The sequence below is a fragment of the Sarcophilus harrisii genome, chromosome 3 (genome assembly GCF_902635505.1).
Source record: "Sarcophilus harrisii chromosome 3, mSarHar1.11, whole genome shotgun sequence".
Lineage (NCBI taxonomy): Eukaryota > Metazoa > Chordata > Mammalia > Dasyuromorphia > Dasyuridae > Sarcophilus > Sarcophilus harrisii.
In genome coordinates, this window is record NC_045428.1 from 555,188,829 (window position 1) to 555,202,885 (window position 14,057).

At 50.3% G+C, this 14,057-nt stretch overlaps 1 protein-coding gene across 1 annotated transcript; it reads right to left on the reverse strand.

The window, feature by feature from the left end:
• Positions 1–7,958: 7,958 nt before the first annotated feature.
• GPR3 (G protein-coupled receptor 3) lies at positions 7,959–11,434 on the reverse strand. Its single transcript, XM_031962484.1, has 2 exons — positions 11,226–11,434; positions 7,959–10,087 (listed from the first exon to the last, which is right to left on the reverse strand). The coding sequence occupies exon 2, from the start codon at positions 10,077–10,079 to the stop codon at positions 9,105–9,107; it is 975 nt and encodes a 324-aa protein (XP_031818344.1). The 5' UTR covers positions 10,080–10,087; positions 11,226–11,434; the 3' UTR covers positions 7,959–9,104.
• Positions 11,435–14,057: the final 2,623 nt, after the last annotated feature.

Genomic DNA, 14,057 nt, shown 5'->3' on the forward strand with positions numbered 1-14,057 from the left:
TAATACTAAATTTAGAGTGGGTGTGATCAGCCCCATTGTAGAGATGACACAGCTGAGACTCAGGGACCCTGCATGACGTGAGCAAGACTATGTAGCTACTGTCAGAATGGCAATTGAATCTTACACTCTTCTACTTCCAGATCAAATTGTCTTTCACCAGAAGGAGGAGGAGGAGCAGGGAATAATAAGCATTTATATAGCGCCTGTTCTCTGTCGGGCACTGTGTTAAGTGTTCCTTACAAATATTGTCTCACTTGATCTTCATAATAACCTGGGAACTAGGTGCTATTATTTATTCCCACTTGACAGTTGAGGAAACTGAGGCAGAGATGAAGTCATTGACTCAATATCATATAGCTAGTAAGTGTCTAAGGTCAGATTTGAACCCTTCCTGACGCCAGGCTCGGTGCCCTGTGCACTATGGAGCCACCTAGCTGCCTCATTGCATTGCCCTCATTGCCTCTCACTGACTTAACTCAGGATGGATAACCCAAATTATCCAGCCTACTCCTTATTTCAGCCATGAACTGAGACTTTAATCCTGGCTGCAGCCTGAATGCAAATCCTTGCTAAACATAAAAAATCCCAAACCCTCTCATAGGTGACTGGTCCACAAACTCGTTTTGGTGAAAAAAAAAAAAGAAGAAATATGTCATCAAACTCCGAGTTTGATTTATAATATTCTTTTAGATTAATTCATTAAGTGCTTATGATAACTACAATGATAACTTTTGTCACAAATAACTCCAAATTAAAATATGGTAACTCTAAATACAAAATTATAAAATAATTATGAATATTGTATGTGGACATTCCATAAAAATTAAAAGTAATCCAGCAAGGTTTCATTTGTTCACTATTATCTGAAAGTCTTCATTTAATTTTTTTATTTTATAAATTTCATTGAATATTTAACATTTTCAATGAAATACATTATAACTTGGAAGATATTTAATTTAATAACCATATAATATAGCAATATATCATACAGTAATGTAATAAATTATGTAGAAACCTAAATTTAATATTGATTTGTTTTAATTGAACAAAGATATGTAGTGTTTGATTCAACACCAGACATGATCTTGAATCTGGTTTTGCATCAAATTTATTTCTGTATTTTGATTCTTTGACAAAAATAAAATGTTTGCTTATATAAATATGTTATTTTAGTCACACCTGACTGTTCATGACTGCATTTGGGTTTTTTGGGGACAAAGATATTGAAGAGGTTTGCTATTTCCTTTCCCAGCTTATTTTACAGATGAGGAAATTGAGGCAAAGAGGGTTGAGTGACTTGCCCAGAGTCACATAGTAAGTGTCTAAGGCCTGGAATCTTACTGACTCCAAGCCTGCTGTTCTATCCACTGGACCACCCAGCTACCCAATAAATATATGGGAGGACATGAAAGAATTGGCAAAAATTGAAAATTCATCAAAAATTAGCCTCCTAACTAATCAACAAAATGGATAACTGATTGTGAGATGAAATATTTAATGATACTAATTATTATGACAGCCAGCATTTCTCATTTCTATAGCACTTTACAAATATCATCTTGCTTTAACCTTACAACAACCTTAGGAGTTAGGTGCTAGACTTATAACCATTTTACAATTAAGGAAATTGAGGCAGAGGCAAAGTGAATTTCTCAGAATTACATTGCTAATAAGGATCTGAAGATAAATTTGAACTCAGATATCACTGACTCTGGGCCCAGTCCTCTATTCACCATACACCTAACTGACCCTCAGCCTCTCAGGGTATTTGTGAAAGTCAGTTAAAGAATTTGGTTTTGATCTTCGAAACAACAGAGAGCCACTGGAATTCATTGAGAAGGGAAGTGCCCTAGATAGACCTGTTCTTTAGAAATATTCCTCTGTAATATTGTTCTATAAGAAACAATCAGCAGGATGATCTCAGAAAGGCCTTATAAGAGAGACTTATATGAACTGATGCTAAGTGAAGTGAGTTGACTCAAGAGAACAGTGTACACGGCAACAAGAGTATGTGATGATCAATTCTGATGGACTTTTCATCAATGAGGTGATTCAGCTCAATTGCAATAGACTTGTGATGGAGAGAGCCATCTGCATTCAGAAAGAGACTGTGGAAACTGAATGTGGATCACAACTTAGTGTTTTCATTTTTTTGTTGTTGTTTGCTTTTTTGTTCTTTCTCATTTTTCTCTTTTTGATCTGATTATTCTTGTGCAGCATGGTAATTGTGAAAATATATGTGGAAGAATTGCACATGTTTAATATAAAAAAAGAAATATTCCGTTGTTAGCTTACATGGAGGATGGATTCAAGGATTTGAAGCAAGAAAACCAAAATCACCAAAAACTTGAGAGGGTCTTTCCTCCTCCTCCTCCTTCTCTTTCTTCTTCTTCTCCTCTTTCTCCTCCTCCTCTTTCTCCTCTTTCTCCTCTTTTTCCTCCTCCTCCTTCTCCTCCTCTTTCTTCTCCTCCTCCTTCTCCTCCTCTTTCTTCTCCTCCTCCTTCTCCTCCTCTTTCTTCTCCTCCTCCTCTTCCTCCTTCTCCTCCTCCTCCTCCTCCTCCTCTTCTTCCTCCTCCTTCTCCTCCTCCTCCTCCTCCTCCTCTTCTTCCTCCTCCTTCTCCTTTTCGTTCTTCTCCCTCTCCTCCTCCTCCTTCTTCTTCTTAACTGACCACAATATTCTAGATGAGGATAGAGTACAGTGGGACAATCACCCTCCTGTTCCTGAAAGCTATGTGTGCCTTAGAAGATCCCATTATCATTTTTGGTTGCCACATCACATTGCTGGCTCATTTTGAGCCGGTAGCTCACTAAAACTCTCAGATCTTTTCCCAGAGTAACCACTGTCTAGCCAGTTTCCCCCATCTCATACTTGTGAAATAAGTTTTTGCACCCCAAAGAAAGAGTTTACATTTGTTGTTACTGAATCCCATGTTATTAGATTCAGCCCAGGCATTCAGTGCAGATGGAACCCAGGTCTAGCCTATCAACATCCTTTTGTTTTTAAATTATTTAAATTAAATTTCTTTATTAAAAAAAATCCTACTTTCTTTTCATCTCATCCCCCCCCCCCATCCCTGCCTTATCTCCATTGAAAAAGAAAAACAAAAGTCCTATAGTTAATTAAGTATTGACCAAGTCCCAAAAGTATATTTCAATCTACCCTCTGAGTTTATTACTTCTTTTTTAGGAGGTAAGAAACCTAATTCATCCTGAGTCCTCTGAAATTATGATTGACCATCATTTATTGCCATATTTTTTATCCTAACTCTGGCATTCGGTGTGTTAGCTCTCCCTTATCTCTTTGTATCAGTTAGGAAGCTATTGCCACTGTCTAGGCAAGAAACCATGAGGATTTAAATGAGGTTGATGGCCAGATGGGGGAAACACAATCCATGTATGAGAAATATAGGGGCAAATCTGAAAAATGTGCTGGTCGAACGAACAAGACTTAGCGACTGACAAGATGTAGATGTGAGGGAGAAAGAAGAATCAGAGATGACAATGTGAGGTTGAGAATGCAGGTGATCTGAAGCCTAGTTCATTACCTCAATCGAAATCTAGACTGACCCTTAACCCAACCACCAAAGTGGCTACATGGTCAATCTTGACCTTGGCCACAGCTCTATCACCTTGGAATAATCTAGACTGACCTCAAAGCATCGTCCTAGCTTGACTGTGTTCCATTGGTCCTTCTCCTCTCTGAGAATGAAGCCTCGGCCTAACTAACTACAGTCGGGTCCCCAGCCTGATCCATATGGCTTGACCCAGACCTTTGCCATAGGCTGACATATTTTTGGCTTCTTGAAAAAAAAAAGTTACAGAACTGAAAACTGGCTGTGATGCACTGATGCTGAGTGAGGTGAGCAGAACCAGGAGATCAGTTTGAGGCAACCCCCATTCATTGATAGGCAGAGAATGGTCATCCATCCATGGACTGACCAACTAAACTGTCAATGGACTGATCCCCAAGGCTGGCCACAGCCAAACCCTGTCCCAATACTGGTCTGTGACTGAGTTCTATCCAAACTACCCCCCCCAGATACTGGCTCCCTAAAACAGTCCCACCGTCCTCTGCCCAGGCTGGACCTCATCTGAAGTATTGAATTCAGTTCTAAGAACTATAGTTTAAACAATTTAAAGATGAGTTGTAGGTGTACAGAGGAAGGCAGATTAGGAAAGGAACTTGAAATCATGTCATATGAGTGCTGGTTAAATAATAAAAACAGTGAACATGTATATTGTTCTTATATACTAAACATAGATATGATTTCATTTGAGCTTCATAATAACCCTGAGAGGTGAGTGTTATTATTATCATTCCCGTTTTACAGTTGAAGAAACTGAGGCAAACAGGATTAAGTGACTTGTCTGGGGTCACACAGCTGTCAGGATTGGAACTCCAGTCTCCCTGGCTCCAGGTACTCTATCTGCTGAGCCACGGAGGAGAAACTAGCCTAGAGGAGACTTGGGGGCTGTGCTGGCTGTCTTCAAGCAATATTACATCCTACTTGGGCAACTATGTAGAGGAGGGATCGGACTTGCTCTGTTTCACCCAAGAGCAGTGGGTAAGAATATCAGAAGTCAGGTTTAAGCTCGGGTCTCCCGTGATTGATCCTTGGAGCCAAACTGCCATTTTTTCCCCTCTCTCAATTTGGAGCTCATTGGAGGGGGGGCCTTGGGCCCCAAGCCTGACCACTGCAGAGTGTAAGCTTGATGTCAGGAAACAAACTAGCAATCGGTGCTGTCGAGCAGTAAGAAGAGCTGCCTCAAGAGGCAGGAGGCTACCCATCCTTGGGGGCCTCCAAAGTAGGGGGCCCTCGCTGGGGAAGTGGGAGGCTCCCCTGCCTGGAGGCCTCCCGGGGCTGGACTGGCCACTTGTCAGGGATGCTCTCCCGGGGATTCCTTTCGTGTGTGCACTAGCCTGGATGGCTGCTGAGGAACTTTCCACTTTTCAAATTTGGGGATTTGCAGACTAAAGTCAATGTCAGGCGCCCGTAGGGTCTGCCTCCTGATGGGGCCAAAACCTGTTAATGGAGCCTGACTCAGGGCTGGGTTCATTCATTTCCCTAAAATTGGCCAGAGATTCACCTCCGACTTCAGCCACCTTTGGAGCCCCTTGACCACAGAGAGCCATTATCTTAATCACTGATTGACTCTCACCCCCCAAAAACCCCTAAATACTTGACCACAGATTGACAGATGCACCCACAGGTTGGTGGCAGACTAAGTCCCCATGCCCAGGCACAGATTCATACCCATCGCACAGAGTGGCTAAAAATTAAACCCCAATTTAACATCTACTGGTCATCCTGCCATTTAGGGGAGGGAGTGGGGGGGGGGTAAGAGGTGAAAAATTGGAACAAGAGGTTTGGCAATTGTTAATGCTGTAAAGTTACCCATGTATATATCCTGTAAATAAAAGGCTATTAAATAAAAAAAAAAACCAAAAAAAAACAAAAATTAAACCCCAGCCCCCCAATGCTAGTTAAAATGCCCCCTTCAAACCATCCCTCTCCCATCACCTAATCCCTTTACAGACTGAGCCCTGAACCCCGAGTCCAGACCAGACCTGTACAATTGGCTCTCCCCTTACCCTAACTTTTGGCCAAAGACTCAGTTAATCATAATGATGTTAATAACAGAGATTTTTACAGCACTTTAAGATTGTGACACTTTAGTTACATGATGAGCTTCATGGTGACCAAGTAAGGTGAGCATCAGCAGCATTTTCTCAATGGAGAGTTCTCCCAGTAAGTATACTCTCTCCAATAGGTAGATAGCCATTTGTCTATAATGCAGGGCCTCAGATCTTCATGGGTTTTGAGCTAGCGGGGACCATTTCAAAAGAGGAAACTGAAATCTTGACAGTACCTTAGAAATTCTCTTGGAAATTGCCTAGAGCTATGAGAAGGTAGATGACTTATCTAGGGTCACATGGCTTCTATGACTCAGTGGCAGGAATTGAACCCGGCTCTTCCTAATTTAAAATTTTAAAACCCTGCATCTGTGCCACGCTGTCTCTTGGATATTATAATCCTCATGTAATAGCTGTGTAAACTGAAGCTCAGAATGTCTAAGTGACTTGTCAGATCATATCCTTGGGTCTGGAACCAGGAACACCTGAATTCAAATCCAGCTTAAACACTTCCAAGCTATGTGATCTCCTGGTCCTGCTCATTTCACAGGCTTTTCTGAAATCATCCTGCTGGTCATTTCTTACAGAATAATAATATTCCATAACATTCATATACCACAATTTACTCAACCATTCTCCAATTAATGGGCACCCACTCATTTTCCAGTTTCTAGCCACTACAAAGAGGACTGCCACAAACATTTGTGCACATACAGGTCCCTTTCCCTTCTTTATGATCTCTTTGGGATACAAGCCCAGTAGTAACACTGCTGGATCAAAGGGTATGCACAGTTTGATAACTTTTTGAGCATAGTTCCAAATTGCTCTCCAGAATGGCTGGATGTGTTTACAATTCCACCAATAATGTATTAGTGTCCCAGTTTTCCCACATCTCCTCCAACATTCCGCGTTATCTTTCCCTGTCATCCTAGCCAGTCTGACAGGTGTGTAGTGGTATCTCAGAGTTGTCTTAATTTGCATTTCTCTGATCAATAATGACTTGGAGCATCTCTTCATATGGCTAGAAATAGTTTCAATTTCTTTGTTTGAGAATTGTATGTTCATATCCTTTGACCATTTATCAATTGGAGAATGGCTTGATTTCTTATAAATTAGAGTCAATTCTCTATATATTTTGAAAATGAGGCCTTTATCAGAACCTTTGATTGTAAAAATGTTTTCCCAGTTGACTGCTTCCCTTCTAATTTTGTCTGCATTAGTTTTGTTTGTACAAAAACTTAATATAATCAAAATTATCTATTATGTGATCAGTAATGATCTCTAGTTCTTCTTTGGTCACAAATTCCTTCCTCCTCCACAGATCTAAGAGGGAAACTATCCCACGTTCTTTTGATTTGTTTATAGTATCATTCTTTATGTCTAGATCATGAACCCATTTTCACCTCATCTTCGTATATAGTGTTAGGTGTGGGTCAATGCCTTTCTGCCATACTAGTTTCCAATTTTCCCAGCAGTTCCCAGCTCCTTCCTTCCTGTCTCTTCCTCCTTCCTTCCTCCCTTCTTTTCTCTTTCTCCTCCCTTCCTCCCTTTCTCTCTTCCCTCCTCCCTTCTTTTCTTCCTCCCTGTCCTAGTGACATTGTTTTCATCAGAAATGATGTTGACTTGCCTACATTTAGTAAATCTGCCAAGACTCCAGATCTAATATAAACCATGGGGCCATGTTGTTCTGCTAAAAGCTGATCTAGCCCTGAAGCATGAGGCAGACCCCAGCCCCAAGGAGACCAAGCCTTTATCCTGGCCCCTACAGAACCCGCCCCCACCCCAAAAGCCCCAACGACCATCTTGCAGTGGGAGCCATGGTCACAAGGAGCTCCTGGGGACCGGGCCTGTGTTCCAACTCCTTCCAAAGCAGTTCTCCAGACCCAACCCCCGTGAGTCTCGGGTTCCACCTGGGTGCACAAGCCAGCTGAGGGGGCAGAGCTCAGGCCCGGGGCAGCCTCCAGAGCACCCGGCCTTTCCTTCCTTCCCCGCAGTGGCGCAGGTGCCGCGGGAGGTTCCACGCAGGCCGTGGGCAGTGTTTGGGGAACAGCCCAGATGGGCAATGGAACTCAGCTGAAAATGATCTCGAGGACACCTAATCCTTGAGATCATTTTCCTCCTGCAGCTGGCCCCGGCCTGGTCTCAGGAGGCCCCGGCCAGCCCGAACCCGACGCCCTTGAGCTGTCTCTGGATCCCCATCTTTTGGCTGAATTTCCCCCTATTGAAGAGCCCCCTCTCAGCCTTCCATCAATTCTGTCAATTTCCCCCCCCCCCAAAGCAGACAGGCACAAACTCAAGCACTTCTTATCACAAAATTATTTTTTTATTTTGAATCTGGGCAGGAAAAAGTATAGGAGATGGGGGAGGGGGTTGTGGCACTGAGAAGGGGAGACTGTACCCAAGGTGAGGGGGTTCCAAGGAGTGGGGTCCCATGGCCCCCCTAGTGGTGGGCTCCCCCCACACGGCCATGATTGTGACCCTGCACGAGGGGTGGGGTACCCAGTTGCCCACTGTGGATGTGGAAGAGAGAAGAAATTGGGGAGGGGGAAGGAGAGGGAAAAAGACGCCCACTTCAACGCCATGGCACTGCAGGGTGCAGTTCCCACTGGTAACCACCAGAGGACAGCACAGCTCCAAAGAAGGCTGGAGCCAAGGGAACTTGTCCAGAATTCTCCATTCCTTGGAAGGATGGCTTAAAAAAATAAACCCCTAGAAGCTGGTGTGTTCCCTCTGCCCCTGAAGACCTCCAGGGGTTGAGGGTGAGAGGTCAGGGGTGAAGGGTGGAGGCCAGGGGCTCTAGTGTCTCATCACTTTGTTTTAAAAAATCAAAATTAACAAAATAAATGGTTTCTCTCCCTCCCCCCTCCCCCCTTCCAAAGAACAAAGGTATGTGGGTGACAGGGATTGGTTTGCAAGGTCAAGGTCCCTTCCCTCTACCCCTCCCCCCAATAAATAGATCCACCAACACAAATAAATAAATAAATATTTAGATAAATAAATAAATAGGGTCTTTGTATGTGTATATACATAAATCTCTCTTTTCTTTCTCATTCTCTCTGTCTCTGTCTCTCTCTCTCTCCAGGTGGCCCAATGGCACAGGGTTCCCAGATCCATCACACACAAAACTCACTTTTTAGCAAAGACACAGGAAACAGGATGGGGAGAGGGACAGACTCATCACACACAAAACTCACTGGCTTTTTAGCTAAGACACAGGAAACGGGGTGGGGAGAGGGACAGACCCTCCAAGACACAGCACTTCCAAAGCTCCCCCGGCTGGAGCCTGGGGGATCTGAGCAGGGATGGGACTGGAAGAGAAGGAACCCTTCCCCATCAGACAAAGCATTCCAAAGCAGCAGAATCCTGTGCCTGGGGAGGGGGGCAAGAGGGGAGACTGAGGCTGACAGAACTGTCAGAGACACATCATTCTGAAGGTGCAGAACAGAAGGGGCAGGAGGAAGGGGCCCAACTAGACGTCACTGGGGGAGCGGGAGCGGAAGGGGGACTTGGAGGAGGAGCAGCAGCAGCAGACAGCCCACAAGACTTTCTGGATGTCGTGATTTCGGAAGGCATAGATGATGGGGTTGAAGAGAGAGTTGGAGGTGGCCGGGAGCAAGGTGAGATAGGTGTAGAGCAGGGGAGAGTGGGAGTCACCCAACAGGCAGTAGACGGCAAAGGGGAGCCAGCAGGCGGCGAAGGCCCCCAGCACCACGGCCAGGGTGGCGATGCCTTTGCGGGTGGCCACGTAGTGGGAGGCGGGTAGCAGGTGCCGCTGGAGGGCGATCTGCTGGGCATGGCGGCAGACGATCCGGCAGATCTGGGCGTAGAGCTGCAACATCACGCCGAACACCATGAAGAAGACCACAGCCAGGACCACCAGGTGGTTCTTGGTCAGGGGGCTGACGACACCGCAGGAGGCCGGGTCGCCCAGGCAGTTCCAGGCCAGCACGGGGAGGAGGCCCAGGCCCAGGGCGCCCCCCCACACCAGCACCAGCATGGCATAGGTTCTGGTCACCGTGGTCTCCGAGTAGTAGGTGAGCGCGTTGTAGAGGGACAGGTAGCGGTCCACGGTGATGGCCAACAGGCTGTAGATGCTGGCGGTGAAGGCGGTGACCAGAACCCCCACCAGGACCAGGCTCAGGACGGGGGAGCCAATGCAATACTTGGAGGCAAAGTGCAGGATGAGCCCGAGGCCGGCCAACAGGTCTGCAGAGGCCAGGCTGCCAATGAGCAGGAACATGGGAGCCCGGAAGGCCGGCGTGCCCACGATGATGGCCACGACCACCGCGTTCTCACAGAACACCAGGGTCCCCGAGATACACAGCGCCACATCCCAAGCTGTGGGCAGGGGCAGAGGGGAGGCTGGGCTGGGGTCCCGGGGGGACTCCCCCCCACTCTCATTCCCGGACGCCAGCCAGTCCAGGGGGCCTCCTACCCCCTGCATGGTGGTACCTGCCGGAAGAGAAGAGTGGGTGAGCGTCCTGCAGGTCCCAGCTTTCAGAGGGCTGGGCTTAATACTCCCTTCTGACACCGGGATGCTGTGGGGGGGAGGGGGAGGGAAAGGAAGTGGAAGTGCCCAAATCTTCCCTGATCCTTAGGGACACCAGGGTCGTCCCTTCCCTTTCTGTCCCTTAGGGATAACTGAGTGCCCCTGGCTGAGGCTCCCCAAGAGCTGCTCTCCCTCAGGTGAATCCCTTACAGAACTGGGTCTAACCGCCCCCAGCCTATTCAAGGAAGAAAAGGGGGAGGAAGTTCCCTGACGCTCAGAGCATCTAAAAGGAACTGAGACGCTTAGGGTAGTCTAAGGAGAAGTTAAGGGGGTGTCCCTCCTCCCTACTCCCTCACAGCCCCTCACTCCCGCAGCTGGGGCTGAAGATGCTGGAGACCAGCCTATTCTCCTTCTACCTGGACACCTGCGCTTCTAGGCCAGGCCCCTCATGCCCCGGTCCCCAGCCCCGACCTCCGCGCCCCTGACCCAGGCAGCCCCTTCCCCTAGGAGCGCGCCTCCCGCCCGCCGCTTGGGCGCTCCGAGGGGCGTCCGCACCTGCCCTGGCGGGCCGGCACCGGGTCCTGTCCCTGAACCCAAGCGTCCCCCCGGCCCCGCGCGGGCCGGCCTGGGTCGTGCAGGGGACCCTCCCCCCTCTGCTTCCGGGACCCCGCCCCCCTGCCGCCGGGACCCCCGCCCCTCTGCTGCCGGGACCCCTGGCCCTCTGCTGCCGGGACCCCGGCCCTCTGCTGCCGGGACCCCGGCCTCTGCTGCCGGGACCCCCGGCCCTCTGCTGCCGGGACCCCGCCCCCTGCTGCCGGGACCCCGTCCCTCTGCTGCCGGGACCCCGCCCCTGCTGCCGGGACCCCGCCCTCTGCTGCCGGGACCCCCGCCCCTCTGCTGCCGGGACCCCCGCCCCTGCTGCCGGGACCCCCGGCCCTCTGCTGCCGGGACCCCGCCCCTCTGCTGCCGGGACCCCCGGCCCCTGCTGCCGGGACCCCGCCCCCTGCTGCCGGGACCCCAAGCCTCTGGCGCGCAGGCCGGGGCACCCCGGCTCCTGCAGCATCCCGGACGCCGGGCTCCGGAGACGGGGCCGTCACTCACCGGGGTCCTGCGGCTGCGGCTGGGGCCGGAGCTGGGCCGAGGCTGCGGTCCCGGCCGGGGGCGTCCGGCGCGGCAGCGGCGGAGATGAGGGGTCCCAGCCGCCGCGGGGCCGCCGTGGTCTGTGCCTGGGTCACCGAAGCCCCCGCCTAGCGGAGCGGCGTGACTCACCCGCGCCGAGCCCCGCCCTGGGCCGCCTGCTCTCTGACGTCAGCGGCCCGGCCCGGCCAATGGGCTTCGCGGGAAGCAGCGCAGCGCGCGCCGCGCGGCATGATAATGAGGCCTCGCGCCGGCGGCCCCCATTCATAAAAAGCGCCCGGCCCCGCCCCCTCCCGCTCCGTCCTTGAGGCAGCGCCCTCTGCGGGCCGGGCCCTGGCGGGCGGGGCTGGGGGGGGATTGGGGGGGGCGCGGAGAGGACGCGCGCGCGTAGGCGGGACCGTGACGGGGATGGGGATGATGCAGGTGAAGCGGGAGAGGGAGGGGCGCGAGGCTGGTGACAGCGACGGTGGCGGGGACCGGGTGACGCTGCTGGGTGACGCTGATGCGGGCTCTGGGACCCGGGTGACGGGGAGGGGGGCTGTGAGAGGCGGGGGGGAGGGGAGGGTCACAGAGCGGGGTGGTCCGCGCTGGGAGGGGCCTAGAGCGGCTCTGGGAGAGCGCCGAGCGTCCGAGCGGGAGGTGACCTCAGAGCGGGGAATGTCACACCTGGGAGGGGCCCAGGGCTGGAGGGCCCGAGAACCCAAGGTCGGGGGGCAAGGACCCCTGAATGTGGGGGGCGCCAAGGACCCAGAATGTGGGGGGGCGCCAAGGACCCAGAATGTGGGGGGCGCCAAGGACCCAGAATGTCGGGGGCGCCAAGGACCCAGAACGTCGGGGGGCGCCAAGGACCCCGAACGTGGGGGCGCCAAGGACCCAGAACGTCAGGGGGGGCGCCAAGGACCCAGAACGTCGGGGGGGCGCCAAGGACCCCGAACGTGGGGGGGGGGGCGCCAAGGACCCAGAACGTCAGGGGGGGCGCCAAGGACCCAGAACGTCGGGGGGGCGCCAAGGACCCCGAACGGGGGGGGGGGCGCCAAGGACCCAGAACGTCGGGGCGCCAAGGACCCCGAATGTCGGGGGGGCGCCAAGGACCCCGAACGTCAGGGAGGGGTGGCCTTAGAACTAGATTGGTCAGAGCTGGAAGTGACTCACAATCCAATGTTAAAGAGAGGAGGGGCCTTAGAACTCCAAATGTCGAGGAGGAGAGAGCCCTTAGAACAGGAGGGCAGGAGCTGGAAGTGACCTTAGAACACAATGTCAAAGACGGGAGGGCCTTAGAGCCCAGAAGGCCAAGGAAGAGAAGAGCCTTAGAACGGAGAGCGCGCCAGGGAGGGGAGGCCCTCAGGGGAAGAACTTTCTGAGGAGAAATGTCAGAGCCGGAAGTGGCCTTAGAGCTGGGAGAACCTCAGGACATAAAATGTTAGAGCGTAGACGGTCAGAGGGGGAAGGACCTTGGGACACAGATGCCGTCTGCTCCAACCCTCTTATCCTGCAAAAGAATGAACGTGAGGGAGGAACTGGCAGGACTAGAGTCTGGGTCTCCCAAGCTCAGCCGGGCCTTTGTGAGATGATGGTGGTGGTGAAGGGAAGAAGGAAATAACAATGGGAAGCTTCACAGAGAAGTCTCCCCCCCTTTCCCTGCCCTGGATTGAGCGAGCAGAGTTGGGCTCACCAATCTCGGTGATTATTGACCATGATTGACTGTAGAATGAATCCCATGGGTCACTCATTTTTTTTCAGGTGAAGGAAAAGAAAGAATATTCACCATCCATTTTCCACACATTCTCTTGTTTTCTAGACCACCCTTGAGAGAGAAGTAGAACAGGCCTAATTTCCCCATTTTACAGAAGAAGTCTGAATCTCAGAGAAGGGAAGCTGCTTACCCGAAGTCAATGAGTTAGTAAGTGAAAAACTCAGGTCCTGGAACAGATATATAGGGAGTGTTGGGAGGTCAGTGGGACATAGTGAAAAACCTAGTTTTGAATCTTGACCATTCCTCACTAACCCTCATGGGACTCAGCTTCCTTTTCTATAAAATGGGAAGGATCAGATTAGGATTGCTGATCTAGAGATAAGGAAGGACTTTATAGGTCATCTAGTCCAATCCCCTCATTTTACAAAACTTTAGTAAAGGAAAGAAATGAGCATTTATATGCGCATCAGAAATTATACTAAGCACTTTACAAAGATCTCATTTGATCCTTGCAACAACCCCAATAGGTGGGTAGTGGGATTGTTTTGTTTTTATTTTTTTTTTTGCTGTTGAGGAAACTGATGCAGACTCATGGTTAAGTGACTTGTCCAGGGTCACACAGTTATTAAGTGTCTGAGGCCAGATTAGAACTCAGGTTTTCCCGCCTCCAGGCCCAGAAATCTAAGCACCAGAGATAGTAAATGACTTGCCATAGTCACAGTGGGGAGGGATAGGGTCAGACCCATGCTGACGTCATTTTCAGCTCCAAATTTTATAACCCTTAGACTGCTCAGCTTTGCTTGGTTCCCAAAGTGGAGGATGTTGCGTCAATGAGGGTTGATGGGCCGTGGTGCCAGTCACAGGGTGACAATCTGATCAATAAAGGTGACACAGTGATGGCAGTGGGGATGACAGGAAAGGTGATCAGGCAGCTGTTCCCCATGCTCCTTCTCTTCCTTACCTCAGCCTCTCCAATACCTAGTTTCTTCAGAGCAATAGCCCCAAGACCCCCTTCTAGACAAGGCCCTCCCTGACCCCAGCAGGTGCTTGTGAGGTGGGGGGTGACTATGGATTAAGGCCCCCTTCTGCACAAGATCCTCCCT